The sequence below is a fragment of the Numida meleagris genome, chromosome 3 (genome assembly GCF_002078875.1).
Source record: "Numida meleagris isolate 19003 breed g44 Domestic line chromosome 3, NumMel1.0, whole genome shotgun sequence".
Lineage (NCBI taxonomy): Eukaryota > Metazoa > Chordata > Aves > Galliformes > Numididae > Numida > Numida meleagris.
The window spans coordinates 75,554,100-75,579,079 of NC_034411.1; the positions used below are offsets into that span (position 1 = coordinate 75,554,100).

The following is a 24,980-nucleotide window of genomic DNA, read 5'->3' on the forward strand; positions in this document are numbered from 1 at the left end:
CTTGTGGCTTTGTCTGTGGTTCTGTATTTGTTTTATTATGCAGGTTATTCATGTGCCCTGCTTAGGCATTAATTAGATTGTATTGTCATTACCTCCTACAGGGAGAACTTCAGTCAAGAATTAGGCACACGTTCAGATTTAATTCAACTTCTAGCTTTTTCTCTGAAGTTGACACCAGCTGCCTCTCACCAGCTGTCTGGACTGTGGCACTTGTTACACCTTCGTGAAGTAAGAACAAATTTTAGTTGAAATTAATCTTGCAGAAGTTTTCCACGGACTTTTCAGAACAGATATACCGCTGTAAGATTTGGGCATGCTGTTTTTCAACCTGTGGTTGAGAATAATTGCTCTTTTTTTATAAGAATGGAAAAGGTTGCTTATTGTGAGTTTGCAAAAAAAAAAACAAAACAAAACATAATTAAAACATAAATAAAACACGACAAAACCTAAAATAACACAGTTCTATATGACCTAGATTGATACTGTTGTTCCATCCCTCCATTTATGATAGTAGAAAGCAGTAAAGAGGTTGAATGGTAGGTGCCAGCTTAGTTATATCTCTGTACTTAGAATAATTTTATGCTGAAAAGTACTTGCCTCTGTTCCAGTGCTTCTGATTTTTTTGGGTCTGTGTTGCAAAACAAATACATTGAGGTAATTATTCGATATATTTCCTGCAGAGCAATTTAATATGCTAAAAGAATTCTGGCAAGTTTGTATTTAGCTATAATGCAATGATGGTTGTGTTCCCACAATTGTCAATAAGCTAGTAAGCTCTGCTTAAATGCTTTGAAATAGAATATTGGGTAGCTTTATGTACCTTGTGCTTCATATGCTCTTGTATATCATTTTGAAAGGTTGCAGAGTCATAGAGTAGTGACTGTATTCCGGAAACCTACGCTTTAAACTCATTGAGTATTCCATAGACAAGGAGTTTGAGCCAGTGCAGATGTCCAGAAGTGAACCTTTTCTTCTTATTGAGAAGATATGCAAGTGAACCTGTGTGAATTTGAAATGGACCTTAAGGAGTATCTTATATCTCTAATGGAGAAATGTTCTCCTGCTTGATTCTCTTTTGCTTCCTTTAAATTATCCTCAGATCCAGGTTTTTCTTTCTCCATAGATATCCCCTGAAGAAATGTCTGTTCTGTCGTCTCAACTAATTAATGCTGCACTAGCATGCTTTTGGAGCAGTTCTTTCACCACAGATCCCGACTATTGGTTAGCTTGGAGACCGCTACCTGCAACAGAGGAAAAGAACTCTACAAAATCTCATATGAACCCTTCTATGAAGGTTTGTCTCTTCTTACCTTATCAAGCAACTAAGTTGAAGGCCATTTTATGAACTAATTCAACAGCTTTCATAAACAATGCTATAAATTCTAGCATAGCCAATGCAAGATATGAACGATCTAACTCTTAATCTTTTAATTTAGGGCCCAGGTATTTTGACCCGAGCAGTTTTCTCAAAGTGCTTCTTTGAAATTCTAACTAGCAGCAGCAAGACAAGCCAGTGGGATGTGAATGGCCTTCCTGTTCTGTCATCATCCCATGTGACACTGGGTGAATGGATGGAGAGAGCACATCAACTTCATGAAGTCAGCACAGCACTGTGGACCAACCTGGCTCTTGCTTCAATAACAGACTTTAGGTATTAAGACCTTCCTTCCAAATGTATGTTACTTAAACCAGGCATGTTGCAGAAGCTTGCTTACCATGTGTAAACTTGTTTCATTCATTTGCCTCCAGGTACACAGATTCTAGACTACAAGGAATAATGCTAAGCAGACAACTCTCTGCTCTGGTAGATCTGATTCCAACAGATCTTCAAGAGGAATTTTTGGATTGCTGCAAGAAGCTCTTCATGAAGGATCTTGTTTCATATGAGTATCTTCTCAAGATACTTAGAAACATCACTGATCAGGAGTTGCTTCCCAAAGAATTCATGGTTCTCCTGCTCACTTGTTTGCAGCAGTTCTTTGGGGAAGGGCTTAAGGATTTACCAGAGACAGCTTGGCGAGGAAGCCTCTGGGTGAATATTGGTTTGCTGCAGATCCAGGTGTGGCTTCCACAGACTAGATTTGATCCAGCGATTAAAAGAGAATACAAGCTCAAGTATGCCAAAGAAGAGGTGGGTGTGGAGTTGGCTTTTTTACCTCTAATGTAAGAATCTACCCAAAGGACTTTGGTTTGGGTGTTCTTGGGCAAATTCTTGGTCACAATTTTCAAACGGTGTGATTTTAATGTGTTCTCTTGTCCAAAATGATGCTGTACCTTCTTTGTTGCCAAGACCCAAGCCTCAGAGAATGGTTTATTCTTGCCTTTTTAGTTACACCAGCTGGAGTGTGAATGGAGGACAAATGATTTGTCATCCCAGCTGCGTACAGGAAAAAGTATTGAAGACAAAGCACTCTCCAACTATATTCATCCCCATCTCAGGTAACTTCTTAGGCAATAAGCTCTTCTCTTTTAGGTTGGAAACGTTATCTCTGAATGCTGAGGCTCAGTTTGCTTTCCAGTGTTTGTGTTCTTCTGTAAAATGTCAGCTTGTTAATTTGAATGTAGCGATTGGCATATTGACATGATAAATTAAAATACAGAAGCTGTTCTTTTTACTAGCAGAAATTAAGGAATTGTCTGTACACACTTCGGACTGTCTCAAATACAACAATTAAAGTAGTAACCCTCAAATCTTGAGAAAATTGAAGCTGTACCCAGAAGTGAAAATAGTCATGCATCAAATTATGGTAGTTTCACTAAACTGTGACAGTGTTATTGACAGTTTGAAATGAGGTGGATTATTTATCACTGTAACTCCTAAAAGCTTCAAGATAAAGCAGTGCTGCTTTGCAGAATTCTTGGACTAATTTGTGCTAGGTAGAAAACTCCAAATGCTGTTTTACCATCAGCTTTTGCCTGTGCTGCTGTGGTTGAGTTAATATCTTACCATGTGGAATACGCTGTGGGAGTTCAGAATTTGTAGCCATTGCTTTTTGTTTTTAATCTGAAGAGCTTAAAGAAAAAAATATTAAAGGAACAGAGATTTCTCCTTTGTGTATGCTTCCAGATATTTGCTAAACGTGGAGATAAAAGTGAGTGTTGGTCATGATTTTCCTGTATTAATGGAAGTTTTCGATCTCATTACTGTATTTGCAGTTGGATCTGATACATCTTTATTGTTTAAAGAGGATGATAGTCACTGAGAGACTGTTCTGAATGGCTGAGTTTTACCTATTGCTTTTTCCTTGATGCTCACAGAGCTGTTAGGTAACAAGCAAAAAAGAAATCTAAGTTTGTTGGAGAAATGTTGGAAAAATGAGAAGGCAGGGTGTGTGTGTGCTATATGGGTGTCGCTCCTTGTTCTTACCTTATTTTCTTTTTTACACGAATTACCAGAATATTTGCTGAGTCTTCCATTGTGCTAGTGTGTAGTCTATGAGGTATGTTTATTACAGTATGTTTCTGAACTGGTCATGTTATTTCCTAACAGGCTCTTGCAGGAAAGAATGCAAAGACTGAATGAGCAAATAAACAGTCTTTCCAGAAAAAAAGCCTTCAGGCCTCCAGCTCCACTCTATGACGGCTTGTACCAGGAGGCTCACCAGTACATCAACAGCATAGCAAAGGTTTCTTCAGTCCAAGATCTTTTAGCCCGACTTCTGCAGTTCCTCGGTGGGCAAAGACCTAAATCACTCCAGGCAATGAAAAATCTGTTAAGTGAAGAAGCATCATGGCAACAATCACACCACCACTTCAGAAAACACTTATCAGAGGAGTATGCTGTATTCCCTGATACCATCATTCCCCTGCAAGCTGCCATCTTACAATTGCAGCATGGCATGCGATTAGTAGCTTCTGAAGTTTATGCAGTGCTCAATGGTTTTGTTTGTCCAACTGATCTCGCCAACCTCCTTACTTCTTTGTTGATATTTCCATCTGTCGGCCACTCATTTCCCACTTACTTTGCTCGTGCAGAAATTTTATGCTCAGTGAATTCAGTTGAGGTTCTTCATGGACTTAAAAAGTTTTCTCTGAAGCACTCTGAAGGAGAGTCTGAGGGAGTACAGAAGTGTTGTCCAACTCTGGAACAGCTCCTAGTGAATGCACTGTTGCATCTTCGATGCCATGTACTATCCAGAGGAGAAATGGACCAGAAATCTCTGCAGCTTTTTAGACATCTGTGTCAGGTAATGTCTAAGTAATAATGACCTGGATTCTCTCACTGAACTACTTTGATAATTGTTAGTATAATGCTCTTAAACCTTTTTTCCATAGAACTGATCAAGGCTAATTTAACATATTACCCTAACTTGTTCATATTTATCAAGGCATGAACTCAAAGCCTGTGATGGCTATTATCAACTGCCTGCCATCCCCATTACAGAGCTTTGTGGACAGTTGATTAAATGGTTAAGAAAACCTATGACTCGGCCAAGTACTTTACTGCGTACTGTTCAGGTGCTTTGTCCTCACTTCGGAGAGCAATTTACAAATCTCCATTCAGATCAGATGGTGTTTATTTATACTGCTTCAGACTGCAGAGAGTTAAAGAGCCAAGCGAGATAAGTTCTGCTTCATTTAAATATTAGATTTTGAGAATATTTTAAACATTAATGTGTGCTGTGTTGTGTTTTCCTAGGCAATTATAAATGAGTGGGATGAGCAGGAACGCCGTGCCCAAGAGCAGGAGGCAATGGAAAAGAGCCTGTACAGATTCAGAAGTAAAAGTCATGGGAAAGGACAAAGTGAGGAAGAAGAGGAGGAGGAGGAATTCAGGAGGAGATTTCCTTTTCATGAGAAGGTAACAACTGTAATTTTAGACATACATTTTGTGTTTCTTTATAAAGTAGCTCCAGAAAACATGTGCTGTAAGTAAAATGAGATGAGACATGGAACAGTTCCTCCTTCAGACCATAAAAGTGTGGTTCAGAGTTCGGGATAGACAGACAGTAAATACTGTGGGGTTTTATTTTTTTTCCCCTTTTCAGCTAACATATCCTGAGTTACATAACTGAATGACAGTATCATTAGTTATTCACTGTAAAATTGTGGAATGTGATTTCCCCAGTGAAGTGGAATCTGCTGAGGTTTTATTGCCTGTCTAGAACACCGGTCTCCCTGGTTAAATAATTGGATTGAAGCTGTGAGATTTTTTTTTTAATGTGCATTATTGTGTGACTGGGAAGTTGAGAGGTAATAATTGGGATCTCCAAGTGATCAAACAGCATTGAGGCAGCTTTGCAACAGGTACAACTGCTGGTGCTTGTTCTGAAAGAAACTGCAATTGATCCTTAATTATAATGTAATTTGTAGGACTTTGAAGATATCACAGCTCAGGCAAGTCTAGAAGAGAAAATGGAAACTGGGGAGCCATTGGAAGACCAACTGGAAGTCAATAGAGCCCTGTTGTCTAAGAACTCTATGCAAACTGTAATGATGGTTCATCAGCAGTTGTGCTTAAACTTCGCTCGATCCCTGTGGTATCAACAGAGTCTGCCTTCTCATCAAGCTAAACATTATTTCAGTGCATTTATTTCCTGCTATCAAACTGGTGCATGTCTGGTGTCGTGGTTCTATCCTTTAATTGGTAAGATTACTAGCAACATTTCAGATGTATGGTTTTAACTTCGTAATGATTACTTACAAATGAATTGTATGGCAGATCACTAAATAAACCAATTATAGGGAAAATGAAATGTGCAAATAAAGTTTGTTTTCATTTATAATGGAACACAGTCTAAGAATAAATCTACAATATAATCAGAAATTTTAAGTGCTTACATCTGCATAGTCCTGTGGAAGATTATGGACTTGCAGGAATTTTCCAGTGGTAAAACTGGAAATTAGATTCATAAAGAAATTTATTTCAATTGAGCTTCTGTAATGTAAAAAGTAACAGCAACAAAAAAGGATATTTTTACTCTGAATTCAAGCATACTTGACGTGAAAATCATTATAACAATGTGGAAGACCTAAGGATAATATTTTTTTGTCACTTCTCAGAGCAGAACTGTGTGCAGAGTACGTGTAGGTGTGCAATTAAGAAGCAAATAGTGCAACAGGACCGCTGTTTCTACAGTCATTTATTTTTGTGTTTAAAGTGTAATGTATGTGGATGTGTCTTCTTGTTTTGTTTTTGTTGGATTACTTTTTCACAGAGCCTCACTAATAATTTTATAGTAAATATCTTCTCAGTGTGAATTCATGGACAGAGGAACTGGGGTGTTCTGGCTGGCTCACAGCATAGCTTTAAGATACTGTTCTTTTTTACGAAAGGTTTTGATAAAATAGGGGATGTGAACTCAGTGATTTTGAGTGGCATAGTCATTTATCCTTGCAGTGTATAACATGCTACGGTTTGGAATGCAGGGAAAAATGAACTTTTCCTGTACAACTGAAAAAGATAAATGAATAGTATGTGTGATGTCTTCTTTTTTTTGGCTTCCTAGGTGCCGAAATGAACAGTAGTCTTTTGGGAAGCCAGCTTCTAGTTAGCACTCTTCTTCACAATACCTTTTTTGAGGAACTGACTTCAGATCTTGTGCTACAGCAGGATGGCCCATATGACTTTTACCAGCATCCTAATATTAAGCAAGTCCGCCAGTGCCAACCTGTACTTGATAATTTTGCTAAAGAAGTGAACAGGTTACTGCAGGAATGGCCAGAGCATCCAGTACTTCTGCAGGTAAGGACGACTCAGCAAATGTTTGGGGAAAAAAACAAAGCATTTTAGAATTGCTTGCATGTGTAAATATATGTACGGACAGGCAGAGACCTCTGCATGCATGTCTGCCCAGACGTCAGTATTACTTACACAGACGTTTTGAAGTCATGCCTGTTTCTTCATAGAGAGATATTAGGTACTCCCGGCAGTTCAGTTTTACTTGTGAAATACTAAATAACTTTTACTGTGTGCTCTGTTCTTACAGCTTTAATCAGTCTTGGTTCTGCCAAACTTCAAAGATTTTTGAAGTCTTACACTATTCAGGCTTCTAATTTTTCCCAGAATGCTTTTTTTAATAGTGTTTTAAAAAGTGATATCTTCGTTACCGCTTAGGGGTACTGTGTGGCTCTTAAGTTATTTCTTGAATGCTAGTGAAGAAACTCAGGATCAATTGGAGCTCCTGACATTAGGTCGCTTGTGCTCCTTTCCATGATAACACTGACATCTACTGCACTACTAGGGAGCTGATACTAAAATGACAAAGCAATTGAAAATAAACAAAAATATTCTTACCTCTTTATAGTATGGTTATACTAATACAAATTAGCATGAGTGTTTGAGTCAGATGCTGTAGGCTGAACACTTGTGCTTTATTCTGCAGCTGTTAGTTGTGATTGACAGAATCCAGAGCTTTCCACTCTCTAGTCCCCTCTCAAAGTTCCTGAATGGCTTGGAAATTCTTCTTGCAAAAGCACAGGTAAGGAGAGGGCTAAGGGAAGCTTCTATTTCATCATTTATTCTTCCTTATTTGTGTAGGTACCGTGATAGACAGCTTTCAGTTGTTAATGCTTCCCAGGGTTTGGGGAAGTGAACCGCTCCATGCTGTTAGTTTAAGGAGTTAAGAAGGCAATGGAAGAGTACTACATGAATCTTGCTATGCAGACTCTAATTTTTTGCTTTCTATAAAGAAATTGATTTTTGTTGTTGTTGTTTTGTGTTGTGTTTTGTTTTCATGTTTGTTTTTGTTTACCAGGATTGGGAGGAAAATGCTAGTCGAGCTTTGTCCTTGCGGAAACATCTTGACTTGGTCACACAACTGATTATTCAGTGGCGTAGATTGGAGTTGAAGTAAGAATTGTCCTTCCTTACTGCTATTTTTTAGACACAAAACTTCTGTCTCCATATGGAAACGTGTTCCAGTGTATTATTGCCTTTTTTCACAAACATTTGTGCGTGTAGCTGCCATAATATGGGTATACAAATAAAAAAGTAGTTGAACTGGCTCGGAATGAGCATGTCCAGCCCTATATTGCCTTTTGCAGTGACTGCATGTGTACGTATGTACATGCCTTAGGAGGGACAGAAACAGGACGCAACTAGAGTAATTCATAAGAATATTTTCCCAGCCTTCTCCTATTTTTATCCTGGGAGTTGCTGAGCCTGTAGCAGTTTGTCTCTCTATCACCATTAAATTTTGCTTAAAAGTCATTAGCCAGTCTCTTGTTAAGACTGTGTGAAATTTTTTTGTCCACAATATGCCACGATCAGGAATTCTAGAAGTATACCTCGTGTTTTGTGAAGGAAAATTTCTCAGCCTGGCTGTGACTGGTTTTATTTGACAGTTCCTAGCTCCTTTGTTTCTTCTCATAATTTTAATAGTGACAGAGCCATGATCTTCAGTAGTTGATTCTGTATATTAAGCATATGTGCAGGTTATGTCATTCTGTAAAATCTTCCTTTAGTTTAGCAGAAACAGAGCATAAGGTGAGTGTTGTTTTGGAGCCCAAATGACTCATGTTCTTGATTATTTAATTACTGTTTTTCCTTTCCTTTCCCCACTAATTGTTTTCAGTTGCTGGTCAGTAAGTCTGGATAATATTATGAAGCAACACATAGAGAAATCCACAAAGCACTGGTTCTCGCTCTATCAGATGATTGAGAAGTATGTACAAGAACAGACCAAGGCTGACATGGAAGGTAAGTGCTGTTCTTAGACAAACATGTGATACAGTTGCAGCAATTACTAGAGATGCATAACTAAACTCCTAAATGGCAGAGCGTAACTATGCACTTTCAGGTGTAGTTATTGTCCCCTTTGTCCCGCAGTAAATTCCATGACTGTGTAAGCTCTTCTATACAGAGTGAGCTTGACTTGGTATTTTTTCTGAAACTACCTGTGTGTTGCATAGAGTTAACGCTGTAAGTTGTATCAAGGGAAAGATGTCTGTAAAAGGCATTCTAAAGGAAGTAGAACTCTTGTAAATGTGTGTTGGGGCATAGAAACATTTTTAAACAGATCCCTGGGTTCTTTTTTACATCTTTCGGTGTTTTCTCCTATAGGCAACACTCTGAAGACACTGTATCCTCTGCTAGATTCTTCCAAGACCTATTTCTGTCTTGATTTTGAGGCAGTAAGGAACTGATAGTGACTAATTTGTAGCACACAGTTTTCCATGGTGGCTAAAAAAATCTATTAATTCAATAGAAAGTATTCTTCATATGCTTGGTTTACTCTGAAATCGGGCATGTAGCTGTCCTTCTTAATCTGGTCTTACTACTGCCTCTTTATCGTCTCTTTTTTCTTTTCCCTGTACATTTTTTGCTGGTTTTACTCATTATTAAATTAGAATTACCCTTTTTTTCTTTGTTTGTTTTGAAACCCACCCAATAGAAGCCTGATATTTAGTTGGATGTTCACAAAGAGCAGTCTACAGTTTTCATGTAGTGTTTTATTTTGGTTTTTTCCATCTCTCCTTTTAAATTTCTGGTGTAATGTTCAGAAACTGAGCAGATGAGCCTAAAAATGCTGGTCAACACACTACAGGCCTTCATTGAAGGATCTACACTAGGAGAGTTTCATGGACGACTTCAAGCATTGCTGGTTTTCCACTGCCATGTCTTACTGATGCCTCAGGTAGCAGAAAAGGGTAAGTTATTAGGATTAAATGTGGTGAGTATTCTTTAGAACAAGCTGGTTATCATATTCCAGGCTTCCCAAAAAGGTGGCTAAGAGCTCATAAATACAATGGGAGCTTATGCTGCGTTTTCTTGCTCTCACAAAGAATACCTTTGGTCTGTTACTCTATTATTCTCTTGCTTTCACCAAGCTTCACAATTACAAAAAAAAAAAAAACAGGCTGCATTTCTGCTGTTGATACTGAAGAATATCCTGTTTTGAAAGAAGATTTTAATTGTCTGTCCTTTTCAGACATCCTGTGCAGCATCCTGTGGAATCTCTATAATTATTATAAGCAGTTTTCAGGGTGTGTTGAGACCAGAATCACTGAACTTCGTCAACCTATAGAAAAGGAACTTAAGGTAAGAGAAAACTTCTCTCTGACAATACATTGAACTAACTAGAGGAACGGTGGAGCGGATATTTGAATTTGTATGTAATAGCTCTGTTGGCCATTGAAATCCATGTTATACTTTACATTTGTATTGGCTAGAAGATATTTTTATGTCATGGAGTTGGCGGAAGTTGTTAATGTTTGGTCTTGTTTAACCATGGAGATTTCTACCAAGTAGTGAAGACCCTTTGGCTTTCATGTTTAGATAAGTGGCAATTTTAGCATAAACACCTTGCTAGTAGTGTAAGACAGCTATGCAGTAATTTGAGCATGTAAAATGTATTGTATTTTAAGACAGCTAGGTCATCATAGCTCATCAGCTTTAAGGATCATTTTTATATGCAAATACTTTGTTGTATTTGTATTGATTATTTCTTCTCTTACTAGGAATTTGTGAAAATTTCAAAGTGGAATGATGTCAGCTTCTGGGCTATTAAACAGTCAGTTGAAAAAACACGCAGGTAAATCAAAACTTGAAATTAAGAAGCCAGTTAGGGACTGATCATAATAAATGGCAGTATTTTATGTATGACTGTATTTAGAACCTTCTTTGTAGATTTCCCTGATTTAAAATTTGAATGCAGAAGTGCTTATTTTACGCATAACACAGTGGAAATACTTATTTCCTGCAGCTGAGACGTTTCCAGGATTAGAACCCTCTGTAACTGTTTTGTGTTCCTTTGATAATTAGGACTCTCTTTAAATTCATGAAGAAGTTTGAAGTTGTTCTGAATGAGCCGTGTCGGCCTGCTTTGGTGGAAGCCGGTAAGGAAGAGCAACTGGACTGCTTGCACCAGCAGGAGGAATCTGAGAACAAAGAGACTAAAGTTCAGAAGCTAAACAACATGCTAAGGAAAGTTCTGTCTGCTAGAACAGATGCTGCCAAGGTGACTGTATTCTTAAATCTAAGTGTAGGAAGGTTACTTTGTGTGTTCTCATCTGTGTGTTGTTTTTCACTCTTTTATGGAGAGAGAAAAATCTTACATAAATGTCAAGTCTGTTGAGTATATATATCATCAACTTGTTGGTCTTTTTTTCGTATTCAGTGTTATGAAACCGCAGGTGGGTGGAAATACAGCATGGAAAGACAAGTATGTTCAGTATTGACTTAGCACAATATCTACACTCTTATCTGCACTCTCCCGGAGTTGATAGCAGTTGAATATTTCATCTCTTAAGTTACTGGTATATTGTCTATAACAGGTTAATACTTCCCTACTGGTACGCTGATATTGACAAGGGCTGGTAATAAGCATTACTTTCTTTTTGTAAAAAAGGAATTCCCTCAAGTATTCAGTACTGAACTGTTCACTACTGAACTGTGTGAGTAAGTTTTTGGGTTTCAGGAGTTCTTGAGTTTCAAATGAATGTGGAATTTAGCCCTTGTTTTTGAAGCAGTTTACTCTGAGTTAATTTGCAGACGGAACAGCCTCAATCATATGTGTATAATTGGATTTTTTTCTTCAATTTTCCTCAGCAGCCGCTAACAGAAGAACATCATGATGGTATTGCATTTCAAACAGATTCTCTTCAGTATCGTCTGCCCAAACTTACAAAAAGAATGAAGAAAATGTGTGCGACAGTTACAGAGCGTAATTCGTTCTTAAGTCTGCTGGAAAGTCTTGACCAGTTCACAGGTTGGATACTCCTGTTATTTCCATGTCATTGTTGACTTTTTTAGCATGAGTGTAATCAGGAAAAGTGTAGATACGTAGTTCCCTTCACAGACTATCTTCCCATGACTGGCTGGCATTCACTGAAGTTTCACATCTCTTATCTTTCCCTTCTGTCTTCCATGCAGGTGATATCATTGGTTCTGTAGTTGAACTCCAGAGTTTAACATTTGATCAGACAGCCGATAAGGAGAAGCAGAAGTCAGAGGCCAAGCATATCCAAATGCAAAAGCAACGGGCTTTGTCAGATCTCTTTAAAAGCCTTGCTAAAACAGGTGAGCTTTGATTTGAAATGTGCTTCATTTAAAAGTACAAAGTTATTAAGCATTTTACATTTTTGCCAATACATGTAAATACACGGTAATAGTCTGTTCTGTGCATTCATGGTTCAGTAACTTCAAGAAGCAAGTAAGACTCTTTTCCTTCCTCTGACGTGCTAATCCTTGCATATATCTTCTCTTCTTTGCACATTCCAGTGTATGTAAAACAGTTTCTTTTTTGAAGAAAAATTCTACTTTATCTCCAGTCAGAAGTCACTGCCTGGTTTAGAAACAAGAGGGAAAGATCAAAGTCCTATACCTATTCTCTTTCCAGAGCTGAAATTAACTTCTTTAAATGAGAGCCCATCTCTCAGTTGACTGACTGGCGGAAGTCAGATCGGCAGCGATGCAGCTGAGCTATGGAGAATGAATGGTCTATTCATAGAAGTCTCCATTGCTGCCCTTGGTAGTCATAAGGTCAAGAGCTGTTAATAGTTGCCTTTTCCTTCGATTATACTGAATTCATCAACTGTTCTTAGTCACTGAGCACTTTAGAAACCAGCAAAGGCAAGCAGTCCTGTTGTGTGACAGCAGAAACAGCAGAACAGTTGTCTGACAGCATTTCACCAAGTCATAGCCAGAGGTAGAAATGAACATAGCTTTGCTATTTTTTTTATTTTCCTTCAGAAGAGAGTTTTAACATTTTTAGTGCTTCTCATGGAAGCCACAGCTTTCAGCCTGCAGTGATTTTAAGAACCTCAAAAAAAAAAAAAAAATATATATATATAAACTTAATTGTCTCCCTCCTTGTTGCAGAGATTGGGTTTTAAAAGTATGTATCTGTGAATTATTCTCTTAGGTTTTATTTCACACTGTAGCGTGCCTTGCAGGTTGAAGGCTTTTCTTTCTCATGACTGACACCACAAACTTTTTATATATGCAAGTCTGTTCGTCTTATTTCAGCTGTGTTCTCTGTGTTCAAAGGCTTGTCAAGATTAGAAAGCATATGGAAAAAATCCTAATCAGGGTTTTTACATTTTAATAACGGCTGCCTGACTCATGTTTTCTTCATTTGAAAGAACGAGGGCATAAAACGATGCGTTCAATTGTCATTCCAGGCTTGTCATACCGAAAAGGTCTGTCTTGGTGCCGTTCAAAAGGCTATCATGAAATACTCTGTGTACATCCACTGGACTTGCATAGTGCATTAGCTGTAGTAAACAGTAGATGTGAACTGGATGCCACGTACGTATACAGCATTTGTAACTCTTGCATTGTATGAGTTGCACCTATAACTCTTAGAATTTATTGCATGTGGATTTAGATTGGAATTTTTGGATATTAATTGATTTAGGGTTTACATTTGCCCCTTTCTGAGTTCGCTTTGAAAGTTCTATGTGTACTGTACTGGCGCATTAGATTTGGGTTTGGTTTTTTGTTTGTTTTTTTTCTTTTTTAGCATTGGATTGTTTTTCACTTACACTTCAGACAACTTCACCATTAGTTTCACTGCTTCAGAGAATTCAGTCACCTTTTTGTTGCCCAACTTTGCTTGGAACAGTTTGTTATCATAATAAGAAGATAGACTGCTAATGACTTAAAAATAAGTTGCAGTTTACAAGGGTTAAGTGGTCAGTTGTTCTGTTTTCGTCCTTGACTAACGGGATATTTCTTGAGAAAATGCATGGACTTCAAGTGGACATTTCTGCAAAGTCCTGCCTATATGGAAGATATTCTTTCAGATGTTTCTCTGGTCTTTCAGGCAGCAAGTGCTCAGATATGTGGGTTTAGCTTCTAGTACGTTCTGTAAAAGCCAAAATAAAAGCTTTCTTATCAAGCTTGATTTAGCAGCATTTAAAAAACAAACAAAAAACCCACCGTTTAAACTCTAAATTATATTCAGAGATTTAGTTTCTGCCTTAAGTTCTCTCAGGGCTTATTTAAAAAATAATAATTTCTCATGACTTAAATATTTGTTGGGAGAAATGAAGAATTGTGTGTTCAATACATCTGCAAAATAGCAAATTGTAAGCAGATTTTTTAGGTTGAAGAGCTGACCTAGTGGTTCACGTGTGCTGAGGTACTGAAATTACCTTTCTGATAGCAACTTTTTATACTCTGTCAGGTTCCTGGCAGAGATTTCCTCGGCCTGGGATGGATGCCAGAAGTACTTCTATCGTTCTCTTGCACGCCACTCTCGACTCCAGACAGCACTGTTAGCCCCTGCCAAGGTAAAGCACCAAACTAAAAGCAGGAATCCTCCTTTAATTACCTTTTACTGGAAATTTCTAGTAGTAAAAGGGGTGACATGAGGTAACACTATCTGTTTTAATACAATAGAAAATATTTGGGGGACAAATATTAAATGCGGCATTTTAAAACCTGTTATTTTATGAATGAACAGTAGAATGAGCAGATTGTTAGTTAGTAGTCTGTACAGTGTACAGTATTTTCATCCCAGCAATTCCCAAATTGCTGCTTCTTATTCATAAAGCTCATGCCTCAAAAGCTGAATTGAAAGTTACTAAGGGAACAAAATTGGGATTAGTGATCACGAAAAATCTGTTGTTTTGTAAGTTGGAAATAACTGAAGTCTATTTAACATGAAACATAACAATACATTGCCTTGCTTAGAAGTTGATCTAAAATCGATAGAAGGAACAGATGAGTTCTGCCAAGTCAGTATTACTTTTCCCGTATTCCAGGAAGCAGGGATCTCTTCCAGATGAATTTCCTCTCGCTATACTTCGTGCTCTCTTTTACAACATGAGGTGGCAAATACTACATCTTATAATTGAATAAATAATAGAACTTGTCTGGGATTGGTTTTGCTTTTTATTGTGAACGTTTATTCTACACTTGAATTCAGAATCCTTTCATTAAAAAGAATGAAAGTAATTGTCAGTAATTCTGGTGAAATTAACTGTGGGAGAGATTTTAGCAGTGTTTATGGATGTAAAAATTTAAGCTGGTATCTCCACTTTGGATTTTATGTATTATTTAGGTCATGTGGCTTTACTTTTTGAACTGAACTCCCGATAGGAATTGCTGCAGTGGAAGTGCAGTTTAATACTACTTTTTGCAGAAAGTACTTGAAAATCAAAATTACATGGAGGATGTATGAAAGGTGCAAATGATTGAAGATAGTGGGAAGGAATAACTATACTTTGTCTGCATTTTAATACTTGCTCACTTAAACCGTAGCCTTTCACTCTGTTCAGTGAAATGGGCTGGAGGCACAGCCCACGTTATTGTCACTTAATCTGTTTATTCATCGAACTGTTCTCTCCCTTCCCTCCTGTTTCTCGGTGTTTGTTTTCTTTAGGATATTGGACTAAGTAGTGTTGAGCGATGCAAAGGATTTACTGCACACCTCCTGCAGATGCTTGTCAGACAGAGACAATCTCTTACTGCCTTGACGGAGCAGTGGATCATACTAAGGTATTTGGCATTATACCATTATGGCTTTGTTTAAGTGTTCATCGTAGAATTATTGACAGTAAGCTGTCCCGTTCAACAAAGACAGAAAATGACATGGTAGAAAACAAATTCTTCCCCCTGCTTTTCCATTTCTCCTTTCAATTAAGCCCAAATAGGAAAAAAATGTGTGTTTGGGGTGGGGAAGTAATATTGTTTATCCTGTCATTGCAGCTAGCATTTTAGAATCAAAATAATGGGAACAACAAATTAGGCTGACATGGAGACTATAAAGTAATTATTTATAATTAATGACACTGTTAAACCTATAGATTATTGAACCTTTCTCATTTGGTATTGGCCTAAGTTAATTTTGGCTATATTCAAGTTGTTAGATTCATTTGAAGAAAATAAATGATCTAGGTTGTCCTTTGGGCCAAAATGAAGAACCTCAACTGCTGAAGAAGAAAAATTCTAGAAAGTTGGGATATAATAGGATGTGCTGAAATGGTAAAAGCCTGCGGGAAATCTTTATTACTTGATGGAATTTCTCCTCTTGTATTTCGCTGCAAACTCTGCTGTTCTGTTTATTTCTGTTCGTCACTAATGACATCTGTAAAACTTGAAGTTATGTCAGACTATTTCCTTTGTACAGGGAAGGAAATCTGCACTGGAGATGAGTGGTGCAAAAACTATGTTAACTTCAGCATACTAAAATAATAATAAAACAATAGCAGTAGTAATAAAACGAGTTCCATATGAACGTGAGGAAACTTTTCTTTATTTTGAGAGTGACAGAGCACTGGGCTCAATGATCTGCAGAGGTCCATCCCACCCCTACAGTTCTGTGATCACACCAGCTTTGCAGTTGCAGGAGTAGTAAAATTTCCAAGACACTTATCTGCAGTACTTTGATTACAAATCAGATTAATTATTTGTTATGAACTGTGTCTGGTATACCCTGAGTGAATGAGGGCATACTAGAATCTCATTTTCTTGTATTATGGAGGAAAATGAACCTGTGAGCGTCAGGACTGGAGCCTAGGGATTATTTAAAAGGTTGGTGTTCATTCTGAGAAATCTCACCAAGGTCTTTTTCTGATATCAATAAATAAACTTTATATATATATATATATCCTTTTAGTTTTTCCTGGATGAAGTTTGACTTCTGCTGCTTTCATATCACCTAGAACTTTTATGAACTTAGTCTGAAGGTTGAGCTTTTAATAGGGAGGTATGATGTAAAACTCAGTTATGGGGTCTATGCAGTTTTTTTTCCTTTCTTCTTAACCAGGAACCTCCTGAGTTGCATCCAAGAGATAGACAAGAGATTGAGTGCTGACAGAGAATACAATGTAGCATTTCCTCCTCAGCACAGTTTTCAGCACTGGACTGACAAAGTGCAGCAACTTTCCATGCAGTGTGTGATGGTTCTCGAGGAGCTGTCTTGGTTTTTACAGTGCTGCCCAACAGAAGAGCTAATGAAGTGTGGTGACAGTGAAAGGACAGATGTCAAAGTTTTTCTCAGCTCAGGATCTGAAGAGATGCTGGGAAATGTTCTCACGGGAATACAGGACCAAATTCCCTCAGACCTTAAATACCTGTCTCCAGTAACAAGTGAGCGACTGCCTCCTGGGTGCAGGATGCGAAATAAAGATCAGCTGTGGCTGCGGCTGTCTGCACAATTGGCAACAATGCTGGCACATGTGAAAGCAATGAAAACAGAAGTGGACAAAATAAGACAACAGCCATGTGAGACCTTGTTTTATTCGTGGTGAGTTCTACATCTGCATAAATTCAATTTCTTTATGCTGTATGTTCATGCTAGATGTGTAAAGTCATCCTGAAGGTTGCCTTTGCATGTCTTAAAAGGTATTGTTTAAATGTTCTTGAAGCTTGTTTCTGTTGGTTTTTCTTTCAAACTGCAGTGTCTGGCTTTTTAAACAAGTGAATGCATGTCTTCTCTCGGTCTCCTGAGCAGTCAGCAAAAGATGGGTCCTTCTCAGCTTCTGAGGTTGCCTTGAGTCCCTTGGGATTTCATCCCCTTAGCTCTTCAGTTTATTAATGATGTAAAGTTCAAATGTAAATTAATAGAAGAAGTATATTTAAAAAGAGGCCTGTAGGCAGCCTACTGAAGTAAAAAAATAAAAATAAAAAAAATGCACGTACAGTTTGAAGTGAACAAAAAATGAAATAGGCATAAATGGCATCACTGCTTGCTGTCAAATCTTGTACTTAATAAATCCAAGATGTACCCCTTCCCAAGGAAAGGCTTAATCTTAATCTGAGCAGTTCTTTCTTCTCTCAGTATTATAATGTATCTTGTTGCAGGAGAGATTTTGAAGTTTGTACATCGGCTGTGAGCTGTCTGCTGGAAGTTTCAGCTCAGTTACAAGGTGTGGAGTCCCTGTTTCACCCAAATGAGGAAGACAGGCAAGCTGCAGATCAGATGGCTGTAATCAAGAGCCTCAAGTATATACAAGAGGAAATTAATAGTACATCTGCAGACTTTGCAGCTTGGAGAACACAGCTTCTTGCTTCCACGTCAAACTGTAGTGGTAAGGGACAATTCTCTACCACTTCTGTAGTTCAGATAAAGATATAAAGAAGTAATTAGGTTGATTGCTGCAGAAGATTGCTTATTCATTGCTATTGCCATGTGATACTTGGATATCCAGAAACACATGATGAAATTCAAACTGGGAAAATTTAGTCTGAGTTGGCATTGTGCAGTAATACTTTCCCTTGAGTCGGTGGTGCCAACAGAGCATTACAGCTGTAAATCAGAATTAGCAAGGGTGTGTTAGTAAAACTATACAGTAAAAGCTGCGTAATGCTTATGTTCCTTGCATAAGGAAACGTATGAACCAGTAATTTTAATGCATTTCTATGTTAAACTGTCTGTGTTGTGATTCAAAAGGAAATAAAGAGTCTGATGAAGAATTTGTGGAGCGCTTCTCAGCTCAAGTGGAAACTGTTATCCATGGTGTTCTGTATGCCATCCAGTGTTTGGTAGAGAGAAAACAGAAAGAGGGAGAAGAGGAAGAAAAACCTCCAGAGGAAACTGGTGAGATTGTTAATTTAGTCAAAGGGTAGTGAGAGAGTTTAAATTACTTGAACATTAAAATACAAGTACCCGAGGAAACATCCATTTTAATAGTTCTGCACATTAACGGGTAGCATGGATATTTCTAGTTTGCTTGCTATAACATTTTAGAATATCAGATTTGACTTCCATCTCTTTTTTTGCCCCCTGTGTTTCAACCAAAGATGATGCAGCTTCATTTGACATGATTAAAGCAGGACATTTAACTAAACTTTTGGATGAAGATATTTCTGCTGATGTGGATTCTTTGCATGTGCAGAAAGTAATTTCAGCAGTTTCAGAACTGATGGAGAGCCTGAAATCTTACGGGGAAGATTGCACCTCTGATAAACATAAGGTAAAATTGTTTTTCTTGAGAACTTTTCTGGCTCAGTGGTTTGGAATCATCAGCTGTTCATTACTGTAGAACTAGAAGTATATGAGAGAACATAGCTGAACGTAGATACGCTTTTTTTTGTAATGCGAAGTGCAGATGGTCCTTTAATAAAAAGGAGAAACGTTAGTTTTTGTGAAATGTGAAAGCTTGAAAAAGCTCCGGGAACCTTATATTGTGTTTAAATGTGCCTGCTGATATTTCTGGGTTGAGCATCTGTTTCCAGTCTCTATCATAACCCTCTCTGAGGTGCATCTCAGTAATTACATTATCACGTTTGACAGCTGTTCTTTGATTTTTGTTTTTTTTTTAACTGCAGTTCTTCAACCAGTCCTGCTATTTGCTGGTGCGTCTAAAGCCCATGCTCTGCAAGTTTTCAGACCTTATCCTATTCTACCTCACTATTTCACTGTCATCTCACCGGAGTACTGGAAAGCTGCTTTCTGTTTTAACTAGCATTTTCACAGAGCTTGCCCAAAAGGTAAGTTATTTGAGATAACAGTGGATGTACGGGAAGTATATACTTAATATATACCCAAGTCTTACGTAGAAACTAAGTGTAAAGATGTACTTACTGGTACAGAATGTCTTCAGTTTCTGTTTGCCTTTATAGGGGTTTTGTCTGCCAAAAGAATTACTTGAAGATGAAGCTGGAGAGGGGGCAACACAGTTTCATGATTATGAAGAAGGTGGTATTGGAGATGGAGAAGGCAAGAAGGATGTGAGCGACAAAATAGAAAGTGAAGATCAGGCAAGTTGGTTTTTTAGGAGAGGGGACAAGGGGAAGATGGGAGTAGTTTGGATAAAACTGAGCCTACACACTAAAGAAAGGCTGCTTCTGGTTACTTGTAAATATAAATGCAAGAGGTTTTAGCTATTTTTGTTAAGTTTGCTTTCACTAGAATTTCCTTCTTGAGCAACTTTGTCAACTGTGCTAGGGTTAAGGAATAAAAAGTCACTTATGCTGGCTTTGTGTCAGTATTGAAGGTCAGCTCAGCCATATTACGGAACATACTGTAGGAGGTTTGAATGGTTTTGAGGAGGAATATGCAGAGTAATGGAAAATGCCAGGCTTTCACTTGATGTGTTGGAGTGGAGAGAAAGCTTGCGTGCAGAAGTTGTATAGTGTAGTTAACGTGAGTTTGCCTGGACCTTCAGCCTGAGAAGCCCTAGGCAGAGACATTGAAAAATTCTTACCATGGCTTTCTGTGAAATCATGCTGATCTGAGAAGGCTAATAAGTGGCCCAAAATAGTTGATCCAGCTGGCTCTGAGCTAGTCTTTACTGGCTTACATCAGTTTGCATGTGTTATGATTTATATTTAATACCAGTAATTGCATACAAGAAATGAAGAGCTGACTTAAAAATGACCGGAGGATAGTATAAATAACCTTACATGAGGTTATAGTTAGGCTACCTACTAATAGGACCGTTCCTTCTCTTGAACAGATGCGATATTTTTTCCTTTAATCTAGCTCTGTGATTGCACAAAAACCACCAAAACTAGAGATCCATATTGTGAAAAAATGAAGCACATTAGAAGTTTCAGGTAAAAAAAAAAAAAGATAAAATGAAGTTGCTTTGAGTCTCCCATTTAGGTTGGCGTCTATCTTTCTGTATAGGCTTGTAAATGTTGCTGTAGTACTTCATAGACAAGATTCATTGTAACTTTTGTCTTTACCAATAATTCAGATAGAAGACAGTTTTAAAAAGGGTGAAGAGAAGGAAAAAGAGGATCAAGATTCTAAGCCAGATATTGAAGGAGAAGACAACGCAATTGAAATGTCAGAAGACTTTGAAGGAAAAATGCATGATGGAGAACAGGAGAAAAAAGGTTTGATCCTTCACAGAATCACAGAATTGCAGGGGTAGGAAGGGACATCTAGAGATCATCAAGTCCAGCCTGAACCTTCCACTAAGGCAAACTTATGAGAAATGTAATACATTGGTCTAGTGGTTGATACTTTTATATATCGCTGCATATGTTGAAAAGTCAGCATTCAGCAACAAAAGAGTAGTGCCATTTGTATATGAAAACTAAGAAACCTTAATCTGAACACTAAGAAGTTGAAGATATTCTTCAACTCTTCTGTGGTGGTTTTGAACCAGAGGGAGCCGTTTCCTTTTTCCTGTTGTAAGATGACCCATGGACAAGTTGTAAAATCAGTCACTGACATTATGGATCTGTTGAAGATCAGCAGAACACTTACAAAAGAAAATGTGGCAGTAATTAGCTTCCCTAGTCACATTTTAAGTTATGGCTAACTTTTAAGCAATGACAATAGTTGACTTTTACCAAGTGTTACTTTTTCAATTTGCTAGTCATCCAGAAAGTAGCAGTTCTTGCACTTCAGAGGGTAACACCTTGAGCATCTGAAACTAATGTGACTTACAAATTAGAGTAGCATTAATCTGCTCAAAAAATCTGAGAAGGGGCCAAGAATAAGCTCATCAGCACAAGAGAGGACGTTTTGAAACTAGTAAATTGAAATGGACCTTTCCTCACCTTAATGCCAAAACATTTGGAAAAAGGAGGTGGGAGAGGGTAAGGATTGGAGAGTTAAAATCATCCACATTTAGCACTTGACACTTGTTGGTTTGAGAATGTTGTGTATGTCTATCTGTCCAAGAGAGCACGCTGAACCATCTAATTAGACCCCTGCTTTTCTGGGTGTCAGCGCATGTATGTCTTGTTCTGCAGTGCTCCACTAAATGCATAGGGTGATGACTTGAAGGTGTGAAATGTGACTGCTTGTTTGTTAGCTTTATCTTCTCTGTACTGAGACATCATCCTGAACTATACACAGAAAATGATGAAAAATCCGATGAAGAGGAAGAGCTGGATAAGCAGATGGGAGATCTCGACAATGCTGAAGCTGATGATAAACTGGATGAGAGGCTTTGGGGGGATGAAGATGATGATGATGGTGATGATGCCAGTAGTAAAGCAGAAGAAACTGGGCCAGGGATGGATGAGGTAAGGAGAAAAGGGGTAGGAAGAAGAGTATCAAAAGAATTAAATTCTCTTATGACCTAGACAGTGATTTCCCTTTTGTAGTGAGCTCTTTGGTCTCGGAAAGGGAGAATTTGAGTATATCTTAAATTATTTAGTGTTTTTTTTTCCTGTAGGAGTTGATGTCTTGTTTATTCAGATGTTGGGAAGCAGGTAGTGTAATTGAAGTTTCTTTGGATTTTTTGTTTAATAGGAAGATTCAGAGCTTGTTGCAAAAGATGACAATTTGGGTGCAGGAAACAAAGATAATAAAAAACAGCCTCCCAAGGATGAAGAAACAGAGAATCAAACAGAGGACAATGAAAACCAAGAGAAAATCCATGAGCAAATCGATGAGGTAAAAATTATTTGGACTACATAAGGTATTTTGTTGTTAAACCATATTCTGCTGCTCACATCATGTATTTCTGAGAAATTGAAGTGCTCTTTATTTTAATGGTGAAATACATTGAGAAAAGTGGTTCATTTCAGAGTCAAAAATTAACCACAACGTATCCATTATATTACATGTATATTTTCTGATGGGTAACTCCAAAAGAATTTCTGTTTACACTAACCTGAACGTGTAATGGCTTCCGAAACAGGCTTTTACACTGAATTGCCATTTTGATGGAGAAAGCTAGAAAGTCCTTGATCTGTTGTGAGTAGCCATAGAAGCGTTCAGTGGGACTCATCCCAAAAATCTGCCTATAGTATGCCTGAAGATACTGCATGCTATGCAGTAGTGCATTTACCATCTGCTAGAGTTTAGATTCTGCTTAGAGTCTTTCAGGAAAATAGTATTGTGATCACAAACTATGCTGTTTCAACGGAATACCCATTTATATAGATGGTGGTAGTTACACCTTGATGAGCAGCTGAAATCCATTGCACCTCTCGTTCCCCCTCCTCGAAGGAAGAGGCTGAGAAAATACAATGGAAAAAGGCTCAAGGGTTGAGAATAAGGATGGGGAGCTCACCAATTACCATCACAGGCAAAACAGACTCTTCGTGGGGAGATTAATGTAATTTATTGCCCATTACTAACAGACTAGAGCAGTGAGAACTGAAAACAAAGTAAAAACACTGTGCTCTTACCCATGCTGTCCTACCTCCTCCCTCTGAGGGGCACAGTGGAATGAAGGCTGTGGTCAGTCCATGACGCTTTGTCTCTGCCACTCCTCCATGGTCACTCTCTGCCCCTGCTGCATGTGGATCCCTCCCACGAGGTAGTTCTTCCTGAACTGATCCCGCGTGGGATTCCCGCAGGCTGCAGCTCTCCCAGTACTGCTCCAACAAAGGCTCTGTACATTGGGGCCCACCCTTCAGGCACTGTCACAGCACGGGTCCCCTGGGCTGCTCCTCTGGGGGCTCTCCTTGGGCTGTACCTCCTTCAGGCTGCATCCACTGCTGCACTGCCTCTATGGCTGCACCAGGAGATCTGCTCTGTGTGGTTCCCATGGGCTGCAAGGGCCCCTCCTGGGCTGCTGGGAGCTGCTGCTGTGTGCTTGGAGCTCCTCCTGCACCGACCTTGGTGCCTGCAGGGCTGTTCTGTCACATTTCTCACTCCCCTCTCCCAGCTGCTGTTGCACAGCAGTTTTTCCTTTCTTAAATCTGCTCTCCCAGAGCACACCCAGCATTGCTCGTGGCTCAGCTCTGGCAGTGGCAGATCCCTTTTGGAACAGCTGGAGCTCTGATCTGACGTGGGGCTCTGCTCACAGAGGCCACCCCTGCAGCCTCCCCGATATCAAAACTGTATCATATAAACCCAATACAGTAGGTGCAGCTGCAAAAAATAATCTCTCCTGCTATTATACATGTGACTGTGTATCGTTGGAAAATAATTTTAGTTGATCAGAATATAATACTGTATTCAGTATTTCTGTGTCCTAGAGAGTTCAGTTATGTCTTGTTTCTCATCTTTGCCTTTTCCCTCACTTACTATATACGCTGTCTTTTTTTCCTCATCCTTTTCTTGCAGAGAGAGTATGATGAGAACGAAGTAGATCCTTATCATGGCCAGCAAGAAAAGCAGCCCGAAGTTGAACCTTTAGATCTTCCTGATAACTTGAACCTGGAGAATGATGAGAAGAGTGATGAAGAGAAAGAGGGTGAAGGTACAGCTGAAAGTCTCTGAAGATTCCTAGCTGAAAACTAAGGGGAGATAGCGAGGGGAGAATCAGATAATGAGCTTTACTTTTCTATCAAGTAGAAGAGAGGTGGTGCTAGAATTGTGTATAACAAGAAGTTAGAATTTCACTTCTGTGTATTAAAATAGCAAGATACCAACTGCAGGTCAAAACTTAACATGACAGCATTTTTCTTTGCCATTAATGCACCCTGTGGAAAAGGTTTTGTCTTGTGATCTAAGTGATAAATTCTCATTCTAGAAGCTCTCTGTTCTAATGTTTGATTACTTTTGTATTTTCCATTTTTTTTTCTGATACTTAAAAGCATTTGCACTCGAAGTCAACTGACCATCAAGAATATTAGATTAAATTTAGTTAATAGGAGTGCATTGTTTTGTATTGTCAGCTACTAACTAATTGTGACACTTAAAGAAAATATATGCTGTAGAGAACTTGAGATTCTACATATGGAAATCTCGTTATTTTCTCTGTACGATTTTTTGATAGCCTGGTTAGGTTTGTTCTGATTGTGTCTGTAATATTCACTGTTTCTGTACTTCACTGAAAGTTTTATATACCTGTCTGTTTTTTTTAATTCAGAAGATGAAGAGAATGCTTTTGAAATAGATGAGAAACCTGTTGATTTAAATGAGGCAGAGAATACAGAAGGTCAGAATGAAGAGAATACTAGTGAGGCAGAAGGAGGTGATCAAGATGCAGAACCTGCTGAAGAAGGCGTTACTGAAGAAAAAGAGGAAAAGGAAGATGAAGGGGAGAAAGACACTGATGATCAAGAAGAAAATACTGGGAACAGTGAGGAGGCAGAAGAGGATGAATCGCAACCACCTAATGAGGAAAAAAATGAATCTGCTGAAGAGGAGAAAGAGAAGGGAATCCCTGCTGCCGACCAAGGCCTTCAACCTCAGGTACAGAGTCATAAATAAAAACTTGTATTTTTTTTTCTCTTATACGAGACTGATGGTGTTCTGTGTCACAAAGTAACAGTTTGAAATTGT

The 24,980-nt window shown here is 38.4% G+C and overlaps 1 protein-coding gene across 3 annotated transcripts in view; it reads left to right on the forward strand.

Moving 5' to 3' along the window:
- The window catches only part of MDN1 (midasin AAA ATPase 1), a 96,097-nt gene that overhangs the window by 57,642 nt on the left and 13,475 nt on the right, over positions 1-24,980 (forward strand). Inside the window, exons 58-89 of one of the 3 annotated variants that reach the window (XM_021392323.1) lie at positions 102-228; positions 1,124-1,294; positions 1,437-1,651; positions 1,750-2,131; positions 2,330-2,439; positions 3,491-4,187; positions 4,640-4,801; positions 5,314-5,587; positions 6,450-6,685; positions 7,326-7,421; positions 7,698-7,792; positions 8,517-8,641; positions 9,445-9,591; positions 9,873-9,982; positions 10,402-10,475; positions 10,706-10,901; positions 11,492-11,651; positions 11,816-11,962; positions 13,066-13,192; positions 14,073-14,178; positions 15,273-15,388; positions 16,659-17,138; positions 17,696-17,922; positions 18,285-18,431; positions 18,635-18,807; positions 19,163-19,324; positions 19,457-19,594; positions 20,536-20,677; positions 21,651-21,820; positions 22,050-22,193; positions 23,817-23,952; positions 24,565-24,890. In XM_021392323.1, the coding sequence (XP_021247998.1) occupies positions 102-228; positions 1,124-1,294; positions 1,437-1,651; positions 1,750-2,131; positions 2,330-2,439; positions 3,491-4,187; positions 4,640-4,801; positions 5,314-5,587; positions 6,450-6,685; positions 7,326-7,421; positions 7,698-7,792; positions 8,517-8,641; positions 9,445-9,591; positions 9,873-9,982; positions 10,402-10,475; positions 10,706-10,901; positions 11,492-11,651; positions 11,816-11,962; positions 13,066-13,192; positions 14,073-14,178; positions 15,273-15,388; positions 16,659-17,138; positions 17,696-17,922; positions 18,285-18,431; positions 18,635-18,807; positions 19,163-19,324; positions 19,457-19,594; positions 20,536-20,677; positions 21,651-21,820; positions 22,050-22,193; positions 23,817-23,952; positions 24,565-24,890 (6,118 nt within the window). Of the gene's footprint in view, positions 1-101; positions 229-1,123; positions 1,295-1,436; positions 1,652-1,749; positions 2,132-2,329; positions 2,440-3,490; positions 4,188-4,639; positions 4,802-5,313; positions 5,588-6,449; positions 6,686-7,325; positions 7,422-7,697; positions 7,793-8,516; positions 8,642-9,444; positions 9,592-9,872; positions 9,983-10,401; positions 10,476-10,705; positions 10,902-11,491; positions 11,652-11,815; positions 11,963-13,065; positions 13,193-14,072; positions 14,179-15,272; positions 15,389-16,658; positions 17,139-17,695; positions 17,923-18,284; positions 18,432-18,634; positions 18,808-19,162; positions 19,325-19,456; positions 19,595-20,535; positions 20,678-21,648; positions 21,821-22,049; positions 22,194-23,816; positions 23,953-24,564; positions 24,891-24,980 lie in introns of those variants that run through there. The other 2 variants (XM_021392324.1, XM_021392325.1) reach the window with 2 other exon arrangements.